Source organism: Scaptodrosophila lebanonensis, unplaced genomic scaffold, assembly GCF_003285725.1.
Source record: "Scaptodrosophila lebanonensis strain 11010-0011.00,11010-0021.00 unplaced genomic scaffold, SlebRS2 tig00000024-arrow-pilon, whole genome shotgun sequence".
Lineage (NCBI taxonomy): Eukaryota > Metazoa > Arthropoda > Insecta > Diptera > Drosophilidae > Scaptodrosophila > Scaptodrosophila lebanonensis.
The window spans coordinates 22,484,945-22,500,014 of NW_022060538.1; the positions used below are offsets into that span (position 1 = coordinate 22,484,945).

A 15,070-nucleotide genomic window follows, 5' to 3' on the forward strand; every position below is an offset into this window, starting at 1 on the left:
CAAATTCACTGCTCATGGAAATAAACAAAAGGCTTTCCTAAAGATAAAATGTATGATTTTCTTGACCGATGTCCGGGCATGTATTGCGGCCGCACGCAGCTCGAAAATGGCACCTGGAGTGCTTGTGGGAGTTGCCCTCGAGGATCACGGGTGAGCTGAGCTCTAGATTTGTTTTGTTATTATTTCACCTTGCACAACAACAATCAACATTTTTTGCTGTTTAGGTAAATGACAGTTACGCGTGTAACACCTGTCGGGAGGACCTGACGACCTACTCCTGGCTATACCTGGGCTTCATGACCATGTTGCCTCTTATGATGCACTGCTTCTTTATTGATCTAGATGCAAAGGATCGAAAGTGGGTGATCAATTCAGTGTTTTTATATACACACATATGTACATATATTCATGAACGAAAGTTTTTTAGGTTTTCACGAAAACAATTAATCCTCACGACCAGCGCCTTTATTGAAGTCGCATTGGCTGCCCTTCTGGCTACGCTTTTCATGGAGCCAATTTGGGAATTGCGCCTTTTTGCATGCGAAGTGGAAAAACTCACCGACTGGTATACCCTCTTTTACAACCCGAATCCAAATTACGAGGCGCGAGTACACTGCACCCAGGAGGCGGTTTATCCGTTGCAAACAATCGTGCTGGTGTTTTACTTTTTGTGTCTAGTGAATATGTTTCTTATTCGACCAGTCGTCAGCATCTCGCTGGATGTGCGCGGCAAGGCTCCGATATATTCAGCACTGTATTTTTTGCCATTGCTAACACTTGTACATGCATTGGGATGTGGTCTGATTTATTATTCGTTCCCGTATCTAAGCATCGCCATATCCATGGTAGCCAATGCCATACACTATTCCCTTAAACTGGACCAGACGCTAAAGGCGCTCGTCCGATCTACGGTGTGGGAAGTAAAGAACATTGTCATTATTACTGTTCATTGGCTACTTCTGGCCTTCGGCATCGCCTCTTTGGACTACCATTACGCTTTCATGGCCGTGGTGCCCTTGCCAACGTTGTTCTACATCCTGACCGTTCGCTTTACGGATCCTGCCGAGTTTCGTGAGATGGAGTCGCGTATTTGATGCAGCCAGCGAGAAGTTAATTATGAAACGCCCGGTGCACGACCGGCTATCGTTTTCTATGTGTAATAAGTTTTCGTATTGTTTAAATTATTGCCCACTAGTGTAAGAATTCTCACCTTGTGATTGGAGTGATTGAAGAGAGAACGCAAGTTCTTTTCGTTTTAATTATATTTCACATTAATTATACACATATAATAATATTAAATACAAATCTTCAGTTTCCCGTCTCTTAATTAGTTTTATACACACAATATGCATTTATTCGTACATATTGATTTTGCACACCTCGTTCGTGATCAGATCCTTCGTTTTACACGTATTTCATATATGTTTGCTTCCTAAAAATTATAGCATTCTTATGGATATTGTAATTTCCTATTTTAGCGCAACATATGAAAAAACAACAAAAGTCAAAAGTTTTGTGAAGGGAAAAGGTCAAAGGGTAGAGTAAAAAAGAATATTCATCCATGGACCACACAACTAGTAGTCGATTAGTGTATGTGTATATACGTCTTGGAGGGCCTAGGTGGGCATAGAGGCTCTACTGCTTAACATCAAACCCCAGAACGTAGTTATTCCGAAGCTGCCCTTTCAGCGCTATCAGGCGACTTATTGCGCTCTTCAAGAAATTTCAAACGTCGCTTCCGCAGCTCACTTAATTCTGAGCTGTCCTCGTTCTCTGCATCAGCGGTCGCCGCAATTGTGTCTGTGGCAGCCACTGTGGGCACATCATCTTCATCTGCACCCAGATCTTCGATAGTAATTTTATCTGTCACACTTGTGGATGTCACAGTGGCTGCTATTGTTGGTGCAACCGATTTAATTTGATGTGCTTCTTGTGTTTTAGCTGCAAAGGCAGCCGCAGCCGCTGCTGCTGCAGTCGAGGTGCTAGGTTTGTCATAAACTGCTGAGCTTACTGGTGATGTTGTTGAAGCTAATGTTGTGGTTGATGCGACATCAGCTAAAGATGTTGCACTGGTCGTTGTTTCTGTCGCCGAAGTGCTTACTGTGGTGGGTGGTAGGCGCGCCACCAGCCCCTGGTACTGGTTCATCAATATACCAGCCGAGTCCAGCATCAGAGTTATATTGCGCAACAACTTAAATCATAGAAATTACATTGAGAATGATGCTGATAATTATGCTGATTCTAGTATTACCTGTAACCTTTCTTCTATATGCTTGCGCTGATTCCCCTCCATAGCTCGCAGCTCCTCATCCGTAAATTTTGTCAGATCTAAGGGCATGGGCGGCGGGGGAACCGGAACTGGCGTAAAGTAAGCAAACGGAGGTGGAACCATAAACGGCGCTAGCATGGGCATTAGCGGCGGTGGCGGTATGCCACCCAAGTTGGGAAAACCATCTAAAGCGAAGGAGAGGTATTAAGTTGTTAAAAAAAAGATGCATATATAATAGTAAACAACTAACTTGCATCGCCAAAAAGTTCTGCAAAGCTGGGTGGTGGTGCATTTGCCCCTGTAGGGGTGCCATTGGCACGCCCGAGTCCAACATCGGGCGCGGCGATTGCCGGAGATGCATTCGCTCCTGTTGCATTGGCAGGTCCTGGTTGACCAGCGGCTGGAGCAGCGCCGACAGCAGCTGCAGGTTCGTCGGCTGCTCCTGGAGCACGGGGCAAGGCCGTCGAGTTGACAGCTGGCGCCCGTAAGATGTTTAAGCGACATGTGGGGCAAGTCTGCTGCCGTTGGAACCATGAGCGTAGACAAGTAGTATGGAAAATGTGACCGCACGGAAGCTTTTTTGAATGATTAACCATGTCCTCGCGGCAAATTATGCATATGTTGTCCGATTGACGTAATTCTTCGGGTGTGGCATCCGGATAGAGCGTATTCATGTTACGTATAGCTCGACGCGACATTATAACATCATTTAGCGCCTTGCGGAAGTTGCGTATGGTAAAGAACATGGGACGGAACACGAACATGGGTAGGGCGTAGATCTTCGCCATAATGACGACAAACAGTAGATAGAGCACTACCTTGATCAGACCGATTACCAGCTCAGTATACAGCAAAAATACAGCCTTATTCTCCCATGGCGTGTCCGTGCGCATCTCGGCTGCGTGTAGCACGTACTTAATCGCTGTACTGGCAATAACGGTCAACAAGATGGCATACTCAAACCCAAAAACTAGCTGCACCGTCGGGCCGCGCAACAGTGTTGAATTGTAGGCATGCATGAGAAGCACATAATCAAGTATGCCAAGCATGCTTAGTAAGCTGGCGACGCGTATATGGAAAAGCCACCCAAGCACCGGGGAACGCTCCATCTGCAAAGCAATTTAGCTTGATCTGATATCTTGGGCACACAGGCCAATGTCTAAGTCACACTTACAAAATCAACGCGTTCCTCTGCCAACCAATGGAATGATTTAAGAAATAGAAGTACGGTGAACAGTGCCACAAAACGTGGATTGAAATCATCTCGGAATACTGTAAAGGCCAGACACGTTTCTGTGAGCGCATACCAGAAACGTTCTAGTAGATGCTCGAACTCAGCCGCGCGTAGAGTGCCTAGAAATATCTAAAATAGACAATGATGACAATGGATACGTATTGATTTAGTTTTGTAAACCCACCTTGCGCAACAGCTTCCCGAACATGAAGACAATGACGAAGAACTGTATATAAATCACCTGAGAATGGGGAAAATAGGATTTTTTTAGTGGCTAGCTAATACGCCTGCAGACCAATGTTACTCACCGCCATGGAAGCATTGGACTTGGTGATGTAGACAACCGCCGGATAGAACTGCTTCTTTTGGTAGTATGCATTACCAATGACGGCACTGGTCAACGCCATGCAGACACTTGATATAAGTAGCTGCATGTTGTCGCTGTTGGTTGCGAAGGCAGCCAACTGGCTGATTGATTCCAGAAAGATGTTAATTTTGACAGCTTGTTTTCAGCACGATTTGTCGTATTTTGCCAGCTACTTTTTCTTTTCCTCTTCTTTGAACCGAGAGGCTGAGGTTGGGTACGAAAATTTCGTTTCTCTTTTTCAACGCAGGAATTTTGCTGAATCTGAGTTAGCCGAATGAACTAATTTTCTTTGCCATTGAGATATTAAAAACTAAATTGATACCCTGTTACCCTAGAATACGTAGGTGGCACAGTTTGTTTTTTCAAGTTGAAATAATAATTACACGTAGTCGTAGTCGTAGCTCCCTACCATATTTAACATCGATATCGATAGACTTCAAGTTACGTAGTGACTAAATATTATAAGTAACAGGTACAATCACAGTCCAAAGCAATTGGGACTAGAGGTGGAATCTTATGTTAGGTTTTGGAATCTTATATACAGAGTACACACATATGTATGTATATGTATGTAAATATATAGAAAACACACTGAAACATGCTTTTATCTTTCAGATGCCGTAGAACATAAGGAGAGCCTGTATTTCCATATTGGCTGCAGGGTTCCAACAGAAAATTTACTGAATAACGAATATTTTAAGTTATTGTAACATTGTAAAAGCAACTTTTTGGATAGACAGTAGATATACGCAACTAAACATATTTGGGAAGTACCAAGATATCTACAAGCTACTTTTGCTCATACACGACTGAAGATTATTCCATCCCTAGTATATTTACGTATAAGTGTTACCATATTAACAAATACAGTGTTTGTATATTTTCAGTCAGCTGTAATGTACGCCAAAGCCGCACCTGCGGAGAGCACTCTTAATTATTCATTAGTTCACTCTTATATTGAACAAATGATTCAGAATTTTAATTTGAAGTTGATTCTTTCATTAAATATTCAAAAACCTGCACACTATATTATTTATTAATTTAAGGCTCCATATATAATTATTCATTAGTGCACTCTTATATTGTGCTGATTTTAATTTGAAGTAGTATTGGTGAAAAAAAATAGTCTATTGGATTCAGATCTCATTTTGAAATAGTGGGTCGGCGCTAACCTCTGCTAAAACTTTAATTTCATGTCGCCGAAGAATGTGAACCTGTTCCACCATGACAGAAAAACATCTGCACGCAGATGAGACCGACCAGATCATACTTGTAACAAAAAGAGGTTGATTAAAACTAGAGTAGATTCAAATTAGCGACCTTTGATTATATAAGACTGTTATAAAAGGTAATGAAGGGTATTATGGTAAAGTTTCGGGGTTCGAGCAAATATAACATGATGAATAAACATGAATTCTAAAAACGTGCGAAGCTTGCTTTTTATACCCGTAAAGGTTATATTAGGTTTGTGCAAATTATGTAACATGCAGAAGGAAGCATCTCCGACCCCATAAAGTATATACTATATATTCTGAATCAGCATGACGAGAGAAATCGATCTAGACATGTCCGTCCGTCTGTCCGTCCGTCTGGATGAACGCAAGGATCTCAGAAACTATAAAAGCTAGAATAACCAAAGTTGGCATCCAGATTCTCCTAGGTCCGAGTAAGGACGAGTTTATTTTATTTTTTTAATACTCTAATTCTCGCCAGTACAACCCCCCCAAACTGCAGCAACAAGTTCGCTCTTCTTCTTCCTCTTTTTGCTGCTGCTATGGGCGCATATAACTCAGTGACGGAAGTTTACCTGGGTACAGGGTATTACACTGTCGGGTTTGCTCGACTGTAGCGTTCTCTCTTGTTTTTTATCCTACATTAACACGATTTGACCCCCAGGGTACAACGTAAATACACATATGTACATACATATGCGCGTACATATGTATGTAAATGTATAAATTGAAAAAAAAAATTTAATTTAATTTCGACACATTTTGCATCTAAAAATAACCATTAATTTGATACGCATATCTAGCCATGGTTAAAGCCAAGAGCCATAACTGTTAGGTGAATTGAGCATAAAAGCGAATAAAACAATAAACAGCGCTTATCAGGGTGATTTATAAATATGTTGTCTTTAGTTCCAACACCCATGAATTATGAAAAATTATAGGCTTGCCCTAACGTTTTTAATAAGAAGAAGTATAACATACGAAGTAAAACAGACTTTCGACTTTAAAAAATGTAATGGGCTGGCAGGTACTACAACATACTTGTATGTACATACACATACATATGTGTACTTACAAGTATTTAACGCATTCATCGCTATGTACAAAATGCTCAGCTTATCTGGTGGTATTTGTTTGAAAACATCAATTTTTTACCCAAATTGTTTGCCATTTCCAATTATCATTTTCCAGTATATAATGCTGGCTTTTAAAAATGGGTAATCCACGCTATGTAGAGGCATTCGAGTGTCGACACTCTTCTTGCGAAAACGGACAGCAGCTGCAAATTGTTTTGCATAAGTGAAGTCGGGTAGCACCAAAGGCTAAAGTTGGCGAAGAACTCGATGATGGTTATTTTCTGCCGCTGTGGTCAGTGGATGTCGACGTCGTCATGGACATGGACACGTTTGGCCGGCGTTTGTTTTCTGCATTTTATTTTGCGGAAAACAAACTATAAGCGTTTTTTCTTTATTTTTTTGCGTGAGCGTCATCGACACCGGCTACAATCGGCGACATTTCGAATCTTCAGGCATTGGCATCCAACCCAGACATAACAGTTATATATGTGTGAATGTATGTTCATATGTACAGGTACATACATACATATATGTACGTATGTATATGAATACACATATGTAGTGGTAAAACCGCCTTGCACACATTTCAAATCGTGTCGCAGCAATTTCCCATGCAATTTCAACTTTTATATGCACGTTTTAGCTTTAGTTGTGTATATTTTTTATATACCCTTCACTGAAAAGTGTAAAGGTTTTTGGTGTGTTAGTTCCATCCAATAAGGAAGATTGCTAGACTAAATTCCCATTTTTAGACCCATTATTTAGTGGTATTTTCTTTTAAGAACTTTTTTAGGCTTACATACATGAATATATAGTAAAAGAATCTGCATAAAACTGCATAAATATACATATGTTTACTTCGTGCATATATACAATGGGTATAAAGTATATACATCTACATGCATACATACATCTACATACATACATATGTTTGTATGTACATACAAGTATATCCGAGCTCGATAGGGCCAATGAAAGATTCGACATTTCGGATATATTGAAGGGTATATACATACACTGCCATGCACTTGAATAGGGACAAGATTTTCTAGCATTTGTATTGTGTTTTTCTCTTTTTGGCAAAGGGCTGCCTTCAAATGCTTTGGTGTTTCACTTAGAATGCAGCATCAGGGAACTGTACAAATTTACAGTTAGCTTTTAATAATTAACCGTTATGGACTATCACTGTTTTGCTTTTGACTATGCTAAAAACACACAGTTTTTGCCATGCACTTGAATAGGGACAAAGAAGATAACTTTAGTGTGTGTGCAACTATGAACACAGAAGGTTGTATTTTATTAAAATACATATATTTTGATTAAAAACAAACCAAAATGGGCCGTGGTCAAACACTCACTTCTGAAGAAACGGGCAAAATATTAGCATTTAGGGAGTGTGACATGAATATACGACAAATTGCCGAAAAAATTAACAAAAGCAAGTCTGTTGTTGGAAATTTTCTCAAAAACCCATTGATGTACGGGAAAAATATGAAAGGACGCACAAAAAAGGCACTTACATCTTCAGACGAACGACGCGTTCTTCGGGAAGCGTCAAACTCACATTGCTCCGCATCTGCGATTCGCCTAAACTTGGGAATAAATGCAAGTGTTGATACAGTGAGACGTGTTATACGGAAAGCAAAACACCTTAAAAGATTAAGACTAAAAAAAAAACCACCTCTGACAAAGCCACGTAAAGACATGCGTCAGCTCTTTGCCCGAAATCATATGACATGGAATAAGGAGTGGCATCGAGTGGTTTTTTCTGATGAAAAACGATTCAATTTAGATGGACCTGATGGTTTCAACTTCTATTTCCATGATATACGTAAGGAGGAACAGTACCTGGCTCGTCACCATAGCCGTGAAGGGGGTATTATGGTATGGGGCGCAATTTCAAATTACGGGACAAGCGAGCTCAAATTTGTATCATCAAAGTTAAACGCTACTTCATACAAAAGCTTGCTTGAGGAGGCATTTCCTTACTTTGGCAACATTTTTGAGCCTATATCTTGGACTTTCCAGCATGATAATGCCCCGGTTCATACCGCACGTGTAGTCAAAAACTGGATAACCAAGCAGAACGTGTACTTATTGGAGTGGCCCCCTTACTCTCCTGATCTCAATGTAATTGAGAATGTATGGGGATGGCTTACACGTAAAGTGTACGCGTCTGGAAGACAGTTTGCAGACGTCCAATCATTAACAGAAGCCATAGAAAGCGCCTGGAGCGAAATTTCATTAGACTATATAAAGTCCTTATATGATTCCCTTCCTCATCGAATCTACGAGGGTCTTTCCAATAAAGGCGGTTACACACATTATTAATAAAGCTAATATTAATATAATAAAAACAAGAAAGGAATGCTAAAGTCGAGCAGGCTCAACTCTTAAATACCCTGTACCACCCCACAAAAAAGTAATTAAATTAATTAATTAATTAACTAAATTAATTTAATTAATTAACTAAATTGATTTAATTAATTAACTAAATTAAATATAAAATATTCCATGCATACATTTACATTTACATCAGAATCGTGCCTTATGCGTGTTTGTGTACTTGTACATATGTATGTATGTGTGCATTGGGCCTGGTTATATGGCTATAACTTTCTTTCCGATCATTCTATCATAATGAGACTTGGTATACGGTTATATAATAACTAACCTAATGTGACTACCAAATTTGAGTTGAAAATTCCAAGAATTACTTGAGTTATAGAAAATCGGTAATAGGGGGGGAGTGGGGGGGTGGATCAGAAAAAATTAACAAACTCGTCCTTTCTCGGTCTCAGGAGAATCTGTATACCAAGTTTGGTTATTCTAGCTCTTATACTTTCGGAGATCCTTGCGTTCATACAGACAGACGGACAGACGGACAGACAGACGGACAGACAGACGGACAGGTACCCTTGTACCCTTTGGGTACAGGGTATAAAAACTGTAAGCTCATTATACCCTGTATCCAAAGGGTACAAGGGTATATTAGTTTTGTGCGAGTGCACATGGAACACACAGAAGGAGGCTTGGTAGACCCCACAAAGTATATATATTCTTGATCAGCATGACAAGCCGAGTCGATATAGCTATGTCCGTCTGTCCGTCTGTCTGTCTGTCTGTATGAACGCAAGGATCTCCGAAAGTATAAGAGCTAGAATAACCAAACTTGGTAAACAGATTCTCCTGAGACCGAGAAAGGACGAGTTTGTTCATTTTTTCTGATCCACCCCCCCACTCCCCCCCCTATTACCGATTTTCTATAACTCCCGCAATTCTTGGAATTTTGAACTAAAATTTGGTAGTCATATTAGGTTAGTAAATATATATCTGTATACCAAGTTTCATTATGATAGAATGATCGAAAAGAAAGTTATAGCCATATAACCAGGCCCAATGCACACATACATACATATGTGCAAGTACACAAACACGCATAAGGCGCGATTCTGATGGAAATGTAAATGTATGTATGCATGCATGGAATATTTTATATTTAATTAGTTAATATTTAGTTAATTAATTAAATTAATTTAGTTAATTATTTAAATTAAATTAATTAATTAATTTAATTACTTTTTTGTGGGGTGGTACAGGGTATTTAAGAGTTGAGCCTGCTCGACTTTAGCATTCCTTTCTTGTTTTTTAATTAGTTTGCAACATATAGAATGTTAAAGTTTTTGTCCCTATTCAAGTGCATGACAAAAATGGTGTGTTTTTGGCATAGTCAAAAGCAAAATAGTGATAATTCATAACTGTTAATCATTAAAAGCTAACTGTAAATTTTAACAGTTCCCTCCTGCTGCATTCTAATTGAAACACCAAAGCATCTAAAGCCAGCCCTTTCCCCAAAATAGAAAAACTCAATACAAATGCTAGAAAATCTTGTCCCTATTCAAGTGCATGGCAGTGTAGCTCCAACACAGACCAAAATAGCTTCATAACTCTTTTATTTTTGTGCCTATCGCTTTTCTTTTGCTTTGCAGCATTGGTTTTCCTTTTGCCTAGTTTCGGCTCGCATTGCATATGCAATGCAATTTCACTTGCATAGTTGCCACCCCCGCCTGCCGCCACACAGCAACGACTTCTCATCTGCTTGTCGGCTGCAGACGCTGTCGCCTTCTTCGTCTTCGGGCAACTGTCTGTCTCTTTGTTGACTTACATAAAGCTAGGAGCATGTTGAAGTTGCAGTTGTTGTTGTTGTTGTTGTTGTTGTCGTAGACGTGCTCGCTGTCTTTGTTGGGCACACAAACTAGTTTTGTCTTTTCGAGGAAATACGGCAGATGCGACACTTGCCAACTGCAGTAACAGCAACAACAACAACAATGCTGATTTTCATTCAGTTAATGATCATTTGCCTGATCACTTTAAGCTCTACCTGTGCCTGTGCAGCTTTGATCGTTGGCTACTGCTTTAGAGGGGGCTCTTCTGCGTTGGCGCATTATGTAATCGCATGTAAGCAAAATCTGCTACTGCCGCTGTCGCTGCCACAGTCTTTGCCTATGGCTAAGCCTATGCCCTGTTTTTGCGCATTCATCTTCATCATCGTTACATCGCCTGGTTACGCGGCGCCATCGCCAATCACACCACAGCCACCAACAAAAGCTCATTTATTATTGCAGTTGGCCATATTCTCGTCTTCTCATGTTCGTTTCCTCCATTGTCATAGATAAGCTTGATAGTTCAGTTTTACTGTCCATCATACATACAAATATATTTGTACGCAATTATGGTGCATATTTAAAAATAACTTGTTTGGCTCTTAAAATGACAAATCATTCACTAAAAATGTAATTGTAAATAATATATGGACGTTCATACATACATATTTATGCACATATGAATATTATTATTTGCATTAAGGATCGTGGTACTTCATTAGAGAACCTGGTTGGTAAGCAATACTATACTTTACTTTTTCGAAAATCATAATAAAATAAAATAAAAAATAACTGTCATAGCAGCAGTAAAAGAATGTTTGGATTTCAAATTGTCGAATATTTTCAAAAAAACCAGTATTTAACAAAATCGAATAAATTTCGTAATTGGTGGAAAGTGAAATATAAATGCTTTCACAGGCATCATAACATTTCATACAATTGCCTGAGCAGTTGAAAATTATCTTAAGACTGTCCAGCAGCGTATGAGTTTAAAGCGTTGTTGAAAAAAGTTAACACATATATGAACTTCAAACCCTTAATATATTTAATATGGGTTAAAAAATGCCGCCTGACTTATGTATATGTAAGTTGAGGCCAACTTTATGATCGAATAAATAACAACTTTAACTTTGGAGTGATTTAAGTATTCTACGCACTGGTCATATAACCATTAAACACATATCGATGTCAAATCAAATATCTTTATATGTATTTAGATTTAAAATAAAACCTTCTGCAATTGTTTTGTACCGTTTTTTTGAAATTCGCGCACGTTGTTGTGTCCATTGGCGGGGGCGTTGTGCCCTCGTTGTTCGATTCGACAAGTAGAAAAGTGTTGTAATTTGTTGTTGGGCATGTTATTCACGAGCAGTTTTCGATTCGAAGTCGATTTACGCACAGTGATATGAAGCGGGCCGTTACACTGATGTTTGAGAAATCCGCAATGTGTGTGTTTGTTGCTTTTGGCTGTTTTTGTCTTGGTGCTCTGGTTGCTTTGTTGTTTTTATTATTTCTGGCCCAATTATTGTGTAATAACAATTACCCAGGCACACACACACACACACATAGAGTTAATGAACGTCTTTTAAAGACGCTTCAAAGCTGAGAAAACAACAACACGCAATGTACAAATGTACATTGGCGCTGGCACCGATGACCTAGTGGGACATGTTAATGATGGATATGGCCAGATACGCTCAAGCAAGTAATAAAGCGTTTCATTTTACATTCACACACTCACAAACATGTATGATACATAATTGCAAAAACAAGAGTAAATAGCAAGACAGACGACAAAAAGATACCGAATATGGTAACAAAACAAAAAGTGCAAAAAGTGGCGGATCAGAAGAGCTTCAAGTCATTGCCATTTGCTAGACCACTGTACCTGACCCACTACCATGAGGATTGATGAGCCCTTTCGGACAACTCATTTAGAATGACAACTCAACCAGACAGCTCTTTAACTTCAGCTTCAACATCAACTTGCAACAGTTGCAACCGAAATGGGGTCAACACTCCAATTACCTGTGAAACGGAAAACAGAAAAAGTCAATTACGAAATCAATTGGTAAGAGACCTTCAGAGTCGACAACGGCTTCGCATCTTAAGACGCTGTGGCGGCGCAATAAACCAAATTAAAATCCAAAGTGACAGTCGCTGCCACACTACCACCACCACCACCAGCACCAGCAGCAGCAGCAGCAACACAATGCCCTCACTTGGGGCCACAGCTGAGATAGCTTCCTCAGCCCACCAAAGTTCGTGTCGAGCCATAGCCACAACTAAAGCCACAGATACTCATACTCAACAAGTACGCCAAGCACTCTTATTTGCAGGCAACCTGATAAAGATAAAACTAGAGAGACTACTGGAGGCTAACGCCTCGACTGTGGGATACTGTTACTCAATTTTTTTCTAAACAATAATGTTCCAACCGATCCTTGTAAAATGTCTTGACGGTAACTATGTTATGGTGTTTTCTATCTATGGGAATTATTCGCACTTTTTAAGAATCCCCAATTAAAAAAGCTGAATACCTTTAGAGACCTTTAAGAGCGTGATCCACCTGCTTAGCCAACTGGATTCATTTGATGAATTCTTACATTTGATGAGATGGTCTGATCATCGTCGATCGTTCATTCGATGGATCCTAAAATTAAGGAAGCTTTTTACCTTCAGAGGCCTAATAAAATGCAATGGTTTCCGTAATGGTCATTCAACTTCCGTGCTCTGATAATAATCCTAAAATTACAATCATTGGCCATAGGTCTTCTATATCTATATCTTCTATATAATAGTTTAGCTAACTCATTGGAGTTTTTAAGATGTTGTGTTACATATATCAAGGAGAAATTAGTATGCCCTTCTAGGCCAGTTTACGCTGCGGAGTGTATAAAAATAATTCAAAACACGAAAAATGATTTAACGCGTTGTCATTGAAGTCGAGTTTAGCTGCCTCGACGTCCAGTGGTCGTCGCCATCGTCTTCTTCCTCCTCGTCTTCATCGTGCTCGCTGTTGGTGTTGAGTGTTAAGTGTTGACTTTCATCTTGTGGGCTCCAGCTGTGTTACTGTTACTCTTGCGCTTGTAGAGCGCTCCAAAGAGCATTGTCGTGTTGCTGTTTGTTTCTGTTTCTGTTTTTGTTGCTGTCACGCAACACAACCAAACCCAACACTGCGCAGACGCAGCCGTAGCCGCAGCCGTAGCCGCAGCCGCAACCACACAGCCAATACCAAAGCTGCAAGGTCCTTCACGTTGAAGCGTGAAGGTTTCCAATGGCCTAACGCGCGCCCTTAAAGAGCACTGCGGTCAGGGCATTGCCGGTTTCTGTGTGAGTCTGTGGCCACAGTTTGCGAAAGTGCACTTCACTTTCGACAAAGTGCGTCGGTTGGTTGGCCAGTTGGAAGAGTTGGCGCTGGTGCTGGTGCTGGGGCTGCAGTCAAGAGTTGTAAACAAAGCTCATTTAACTCAACTTACTGCCACTTTTATTCAGTTTCATTTTCATCTGATTGCCAGTCGTTTTGTCTGTTTTACTGTTTACTTCGCTTTTTATTCGATGTGCGAATGTTGACATAATATTACACCAGTTGGCGAGCAATCACAACACAATATACATTTATGTATGTATATACATATGTATGTATGTTTTCCACTTTATTTCGAGTAATATCAGTTAATGGATTCACACACACTTGTGTGGGTTATTCTGCCTGGGAATTAAATTTCGGTACCTTTCACCGATTCTACTTGATCTATTTTTTCGACGGTAAAATTTAAAAAACCGGCACGAAAAATAATGAATCCTTAAGGTTCAGGTGGTCAATAGAACAAACTTAAAAACAAAGTATATGTTCATAAATTAGTTTGAATACTAATTTGAATTAGGAATACTTCATTAACCTTTAGAATACACAAAGCATTATGGGAGAAGTTATGTTATTTCTCTTATAGCATGATATAACATAACAGAAATGTTCAACAATGATAATTTAATATCCTGGAAATCTCAATCTCAATCGTTTGACCTGCAACTTCATTTGGTAGCAGGGTATATTCCGAGGGCCTGCATATTCAGAAAGATCTACTAGAACTTGAAGAACTCCCGCATTTCAAAACGTAAGACCAATGTAGCGTTTTAAAAAACAAGTACGTAATATTAATTTCGTTTTACGACAATAATTAGTAATAACGATAAGAAACACTGAAATGGAAATCCTTTTAAGGTGACTTCGTCCCTATATTCGGTATATTCAAGTGTCGATACTTCAATTAGTGAATACACTAAAAGTGTATATGCTAAATAGTCTTACTAAACATTCCACAAATTATAGTGGGGGAAACTTAAATTAGTTATTCTTCAGCCTTGGATTCCGGCCAATTCTGCATAACAGCTTTGACGAGACCGTGATTGCCAAATCCAAATCCAAACCCCAAATCCCTTCACTCACGCACATCTTTAGCTGCCAACGACCAGCTACAAACTTTTAATGTTGCTGATTTTTTTTTGCTATGGGATTCATTAAAAGCCTCCAACTCCCGCTACATATGTGGCCATCAAAAAAGGGGGCATAATCAAGCTTCGCCGACGAACGAAAACGAGAGCGTGAAGGTGAAACAAAACGAAAATTCGCATTATGATTATGGGATAATTTTAGTGTTTCTCGACTTCATTTGACTTTAATGCTCGCTGCTTCTTTCTCAGGTCGTTTTTGAAGCTCCCGCAAGCA

At 39.7% G+C, this 15,070-nt stretch overlaps 2 protein-coding genes across 2 annotated transcripts; one reads left to right on the forward strand and one right to left on the reverse strand.

The window, feature by feature from the left end:
• On the forward strand, positions 1-1,311 carry LOC115620429 (JNK1/MAPK8-associated membrane protein). The gene is made up of 3 exons (XM_030513656.1): positions 1-150; positions 225-358; positions 428-1,311. The coding sequence occupies exons 1-3, from the start codon at positions 49-51 to the stop codon at positions 1,092-1,094; spliced, it is 903 nt and encodes a 300-aa protein (XP_030369516.1). The 5' UTR covers positions 1-48; the 3' UTR covers positions 1,095-1,311.
• LOC115620403 (E3 ubiquitin-protein ligase HRD1) lies at positions 1,245-4,243 on the reverse strand. Its single transcript, XM_030513622.1, has 6 exons — positions 3,812-4,243; positions 3,688-3,744; positions 3,444-3,632; positions 2,520-3,378; positions 2,252-2,454; positions 1,245-2,191 (listed from the first exon to the last, which is right to left on the reverse strand). Exons 1-6 carry the CDS (start codon positions 3,935-3,937, stop codon positions 1,667-1,669), a joined length of 1,959 nt encoding a protein of 652 aa, XP_030369482.1. The 5' UTR covers positions 3,938-4,243; the 3' UTR covers positions 1,245-1,666.
• Between the last annotated feature and the right edge of the window lie 10,827 nt (positions 4,244-15,070).